The following is a 6,565-nucleotide window of genomic DNA, read 5'->3' as shown; positions in this document are numbered from 1 at the left end:
TTGTTCAATGGCTTGAAGGTTGCCCTTGAAATTAGATACATGTTAAGAGTTTTGTTCCAAAATGCTATATCCACAAATGTTTCACATTTGTGTTTTTTCATCATAAATTATTGCTTATGGGTACCTTCGTGTGTGTGTAAAATATTACTGTTATTCATAGATTTTAGATGTGTATTCAAATGGGTTTTGTTGCAAGACACTATACTGTATATCAATTGTTTAACTGGAATGGAATATTTGTATCCTCTATATTTGTCTGTGATTGTATTAATTTTACATGATGAGATATAATTTACATTTTACGTCATTTTAGCAGACGCTCTTATCCAGAGCGACTTACAGGAGCAATTAGGGTTAAGTGCCTTGCTCAAGGGCACATCGACAGATTTTTCACCTAGTCGGCTCGGGTATTAGAACCAGCGACCTTTCGATTACTGGCACAACGCTCTTAACCACTAAGCTACCTGCCGCCCCATTAATGTGTGAATGTCAGAATGATAAGCCTTATTTGTTGAATCTCACTATATTTTGAGTCGAGTAGAGACTTTAATGTTTGAGACTTTAATGTCAAAATGATTGATGAGTAGACATTACAGATTCATAACTTCAGATTCAGTGTTAATTGATTTTGAAGCTAGTTTAAAGATATCCCATTGTACAGGCGTTTCCCCATTCCCTTTGAATGGTTGGTGATACTTTGCCTGATACATATTCAGTATATGTAAATAGCGAATTGCTTTTGTCCACTACAGGGTATTCTGATAATTCTCCTCAGAACAAACACCATGGTCAACAATAGCACTTCCTCCGGTGGGGGTGCAGCATGCAGCAACTCTTCCTTTTGCTGGGGCCAAAACACCAATGGCACGAATAGTTGGGCCATGTCACCATTTGGCATGAGCATGGACGAGGTGATGCACCAGTGTCACATACTTGGCGATTCCACTGTCTGGTTGAGCATCAAGATCTTCATTCTGCTGACGGGTCTCCCAGCCAGCGTGGGCCTGCTGTGGCTGTTAATGAGCAGCAAGAAGGCCCTATCAGCCTCCGAGGTCCTGGTCCTCAACCTGTCCATCCTGGACATCCTATACTGCCTCTGCCTGCCCCTGGACATCTACACTGCCATGCACCACGACGTGTCCAAACAGATGCTCTCGGCGGCCAGAGCCCTCTCAGCCTTCAACATCTTTGGCTGTCCTCTCCTTCTGGCCTGCATGTGTGTGGAGCACTATCTAGTGGCAGCGCGGCCCGTGGCCTACATGCAACTGGGGAAGTGGAAGTACCACACTGGGGTGTGTGCCCTGGCCTGGCTCCTCACCCTGGTGGTGATGCTGTTTGCCTACTTCCAGGGAGTGTTCTCCATAGCTCTGTACTTGTCCTTCACCATTTCAGTCCTGTTCCTGATCATGCTGCTGTGTCTGGTGGGCATCGTGTGGGTGTTGTGCCAGAGCGGGACTGGGGAGGGCTCTGGGTCGGATTCGGGAGACAGCATGAACCTAAAGAGGAGAGCTCTGAAGAACATCTTGGTCGTCCTGGTGCCCTCGGTGGTGGCCTACACTCCTCTTGTGGCCCTGGTGCCCTTCATGTCCGCGTGGCACCCGGAGAAAGAGGACCAGGAGGCTAACCGCATACACTGCCGCATCCTCCAGTTGCTCCTGGCCTTCCCCAACTTCGGCCTGTACATCGGACCCCTGTTCTACATGTCCCGCTTCAGACAGCTGCTCCCCTGCTGCAGGAAGGGGGATAATAAAGTGTTAGCAGACTCCAAGACACAGGCAGAATAGGTGTATTTAGATACACAGGAACTAGTTCAAGCTTCCTGTGATCCAGTACGAAATGTATATTTATGACAGTTACCAAGGTAAATATGTTTTAATCGTATTTATATTTTTCTAGCCTGGGCAACACCAACCAGGCACAAACTGGTTGAATCAACGTTGTTTCAATGTAATTTGTCAACGGATTGTAATTTGGAAACTACGTGGAAAATACATTGGATTTGAAAAAAGTAATCAACTTGTTTTGAGGGTGAAATTTCAATCACATGATTATGTCGTCATTGTAACCAAATTTCAACAAAGACAAATCTTGTATAAAATATGTTGAATTTTTATCTTAAAAGCAGCAACTCCTACTGGAGAATTTATATATCTACAGCTACCCTTTGGTCTCCCATCCAGGGTTTTAACCAAGCCCAGCTATGATATTTGTCACTGATTATTACCAATGTGCTATCGTGAGAATGATAGTTGCGAGATCTCCATTTACTAAATAGATTCACTGTTGCTATAGAAGTCATTCCAAAGGGTAGGTTTAACAAAGTAAATGAAATGTGACCATACTTTATCACTCATATATTATTAATGATGCTACAGTATTTAGGCCTATATAACATTTACAAAGTAATCAACAACTATTGTTTAAATTCAACCCAGAATTCAACTAAAAATAGACAATACAATAGGCCAAGGTTTTTAGCTCTGGTTGATTTCAAATGTAATGATATTTAATGATATAATTGTGTTTGGTGGTCAACACAACCAAATATCAACATTTGAAGGAGATGGTTCTTCTGCTTGGATAGTTCTATCTGTGCCACTGACTTAGTCTGGCTAATTGATATGTTGGATTCACGTCACCATCTCAACCAAAAATCTAAATTAAAGAATATGACTAAATCAAATCAAACTTTATTTAAAGTGCATTTAATGTTTGTTTTGATTTGTCCTATTCTTTAACTTTCTGGTTGAGATGGAGACGTGAATCCAACATATCAATTATTCATTTGTAGACAAACTGGAATTACAATCCAGACTAAGTCAGTGGCACAGACGGAACTATCCAAGCAAAATATACATCTCCTTCAAATGTTGATATTTGCATGCATTGACAACCAAACACAATTCAATATCACTTTTAAAATACAACAAATAGCCTAGTAACTTGTCCACAAATTAACAGATTATACAGTATGTTGGATTCACATCTCCAACTAAACCACAAATAAAAGTTAAAGTTAAGGCTATCTTGCAAAGTAATGTAACATTCAACCTTAAAATTAGTAACACATCCATGGTCACATTTTGAGTTTACTGTAAGTATAAATGTCTTCTTATGTAATCATATAAAGTGTGCATGTTCAAGATAGCATACAGTAGGTCTTCGCAGGTCTGTGGAGATCTTCACAATTGCTGTAATAATATGCGCAGAATCTCAAACGGCATTGATCATTGTACTTTGTACACCATGTACTTTCAATGGAATCTCAACTGCAATCCAGGTCATTTGGTTCTGAAATCCAGGTAATTTGGTATTCTCATATAAAACTTTGCTGTGATTTTAAATGGTCGAAAATGCAGTGATAGACATTTGGGTGATAACTAAACCAAAAATCAGACATTGTTTTTCCATTGGAATTTGATTGTGCTTTTAGATGGTTGAAAGCGTAATGATAATCCATTTATTTTGATATTCAAATAATTTTTGTCTGTCTTTTTGATTGTGTGAATGTAGTTTGTAATCGCATTGATCAACGTCTCAACCAAATATTACTGAATTATCCACATTGAAATGACATGGTGTGCCCATTGGGCAGTATGTTTGTACTATCATGCCACCCCTCGTCATACCAAACATGACGAGGAGTTGACATGGTAGCACAAACACATCTGGGAGCAGGCTAATATATTTGTCAGTTTTAATTATATGAAGTTTGATATCATATGGTATGGAATGTTCTATTTAGAGATGTCATCCAATGAATTAAATAGATGATGAAAACAGATAGTGGTTTTGTTGCCTCTCTTTTTTCTCCCTTTTTTTATTTTATTTTGGTTTTGATGTCTCTCACAACCTCCCTCTCCACTTCCTATTGGCTCTCACCCCACAGAGTCAACAGAGGTAACAGACCATGGAAATGTTTGCATAGTCTTTTCTTGTGACGCACCAAGGAGGTCTCATTCTTATCTTTTTCCATTCAGTGTGAAACTGAACCATGCAAATATCTTAGGAAAGATAAACATTTGGGTCTGCCATTCCACTCTCAACTCTAAAAAAATATAAACTAATTTGCCTGCTGTATAACTACTACTGTAGCAGTATGTTTTTTCTCTGTATAGTGCCTCCATAGAGTTAACACCACGTACAATTTTGTATCGAGATAACTTTATCTTACACAATAGTAAGTAAGTAATATAGGCCTATCTGAATGTAATATAGGCCTATCTGAATGAATCATCATTAGATGCTTACCCATAGGTAATCAATTGCTTATTGTAGGAACAAGTTGCTGGCTCTTCAAATCTTCCAGTGCATCAGTGTTACTACCTGATCCGATTTAATTGTAATGATTACAAAGCCAACACATCAGAGGGAAATTCAGTTTAATATTTCAAAATAGTTTTAAACATATATAGAGTTTTTGTTTAACACACATATTGTGGATATGGGTTGGGAGGACAGCCACACACACAGTCAATTTGGGTGTGGGCCCCACCTGAGCGCACTGCTGTCTCAGACTTGATGCCTACGGCTAAAAAACAGAGATAAACGTTTCTATAACTTCCACACGACTGTCTTTGTGGACCACCTCCTCAAGCTTTGGTCTGTCCAGTGTGAGCCACAGTCTCTCCTTTAAGTTTATGCCTTGGGGGTGACAATATGATGACAATGTACTAGTAGTACTAGTGAAGGGCTCCACCACTGTGTTGTAGATGGCCCGGTACTCATTGATCCTCAGGCCATGCATGAGCAGAGGCCGGATGGTTGGCTTGGTTGGGAGGGTTGGCTTGGTTGGCTTAGGTTCGTGCCTTTTACGCACTTCGGATAGCAGGAGAGGTCTACATCTCCTTTGGGATCCGGAGGTATATGCTTTATGATGCTTTAATGGCATTAAATATACTCCTCTTTTTATCTTTCGGGGTTTGCTTCTTTCCTTCTTAAGCTTCTGTACAAAAAGAAAAGCAGACAGAATATGAACAGATGATGGTGGAATAGAGCAGATTACTATTCAGTTTGTCAGTCAGTCCAGAGGAAGGGAGACTGCAATCCCTCTAGAACAGATGTACTAAGCATTTGCATCAGTTGCAAAGTTGGGACTAGGCTAGTACAGTAGTTCGCATCATAAAATGTCTTTATTTTGCAGGGGTTTATAGCAGTGCCAGCCTAGTCTCAGATCTCTGTACTCTCTTGTCAACTTTGGCATGACAATGGCTATAGGAGTTCACAAGACAGCACAAAAATATCTGGGACCAAGCTATAGCAGTGCAGTGTAGATTACCTGTCTCTGGGGATGGATGGCAGCCTGGTCTCCAGCCTCTGGTCTCCTGCTGCTTGGATTCAGAGCCAGGCTTGGCTGGGTACCAACACTGGCCCCCAGCCCCGACTGCTCACCTCTGGCCTTGTTGGCAGGGACATTTTTGACCTGGGTGCCGTTTGAACCCCAGCTTAACCTCAATGGCTGCTTCTGTTAAAGAGATGTTGATAAGACATACAGAATGATTATGATATCCATAGGGCTTTATAAACTATTATGTAAAATGTTTTATTTTGCCTGGGGCTACAAACTGTAGGCCTAGTAAGCATTATTTAAATATGTCCAATACCAATAGATGTTAAGGTAAATAATCAGATCACATGCATTAGATTTAGAATGAGAAATACATTTAACTACAATAACATGCTACTAATAGACTATTATTGCAGCATCCCCCCCATTTCTTTATTAAATACAGTATATCATTATAAACCATACCAATCAAAACTGTTTCAAATGCACAGCAGCAAATGATACTTATTTGAGACTAATTGCTTTCAAAACACCAATCAAAATAATGTTGTTTTCCTACCTCATCCATTTAAAGTTATTTCTGTGAAAAGAGCTTCAACTGTTTGACAGTGTTATTTTCAGTGACTTGTTTTTTCTCAATTAACAAACAAAAACACATTCAAACGCTCGCTTGTTCTAGAATTTATGGAGTGACATAGAAGAATTCTAGTGTTGTACAATACAGTAGCACAACAAAAGCATCATGTCAACAGAATGCATCCGTCTCACCCTAAAATCACATAAGAATGAGGAATAAGCGGGCTATAAAACCATAGTGCATAATTCAGAATGTTTGTGTATTTTCCTCCCTACAGTAAAGGACACAATCAAACACAATCAAACAGAGTAGACTATGAAAAGCAAAAACAGCCCAATTATCCTACAACTCAATCAATATGTGCCACCATAGAGCTGCACACTATCTATCAAATCTAATCCAATTGTATTTGTCACATGCTTTGTAAACAACAGGTGTAGACTAACAGTGAAATGCTTACTTACGGGCTCTTCCCAACAATGCAGAGAGAAAAATATAGAAACAATTATAACACGAGGAATAAATACACAATGAGTAACAATAACTATATACACAGGGTTCCAGTACCGAGTTGATGTGCAGGGGTACGAGGTAATTGAGGTAGATATAGTATGTACATATAGGGAGGGGTAAAGTGACTAGGCAACAGGATAGATAATAAACAGTAGCAGCAGCGTATGTGATGAGTCAAAAGAGTTAGT

At 39.7% G+C, this 6,565-nt stretch overlaps 2 protein-coding genes across 2 annotated transcripts; one reads left to right on the top strand and one right to left on the bottom strand.

Annotated features, from left to right (window-relative positions):
* Nucleotides 1-881: 881 nt before the first annotated feature.
* Nucleotides 882-1,784, top strand: LOC121577155 (G-protein coupled receptor 4-like). The gene has a single exon (XM_041890931.1). The coding sequence runs from the start codon at nt 882-884 to the stop codon at nt 1,782-1,784; it is 903 nt and encodes a 300-aa protein (XP_041746865.1).
* A 2,581-nt stretch (nt 1,785-4,365) lies between these two features.
* Nucleotides 4,366-5,922, bottom strand: LOC121577334. The gene is made up of 3 exons (XM_041891092.1): nt 5,847-5,922; nt 5,279-5,464; nt 4,366-4,945 (listed from the first exon to the last, which is right to left on the bottom strand). Exons 1-3 carry the CDS (start codon nt 5,853-5,855, stop codon nt 4,532-4,534), a joined length of 609 nt encoding a protein of 202 aa, XP_041747026.1. The 5' UTR covers nt 5,856-5,922; the 3' UTR covers nt 4,366-4,531.
* Nucleotides 5,923-6,565: the final 643 nt, after the last annotated feature.

The sequence above is a fragment of the Coregonus clupeaformis genome, unplaced genomic scaffold (assembly GCF_020615455.1).
Source record: "Coregonus clupeaformis isolate EN_2021a unplaced genomic scaffold, ASM2061545v1 scaf0038, whole genome shotgun sequence".
NCBI lineage: Eukaryota > Metazoa > Chordata > Actinopteri > Salmoniformes > Salmonidae > Coregonus > Coregonus clupeaformis.
Note: the sequence above shows the minus strand (reverse complement) of the source record. Positions and strands in the feature narration are given on the sequence as shown.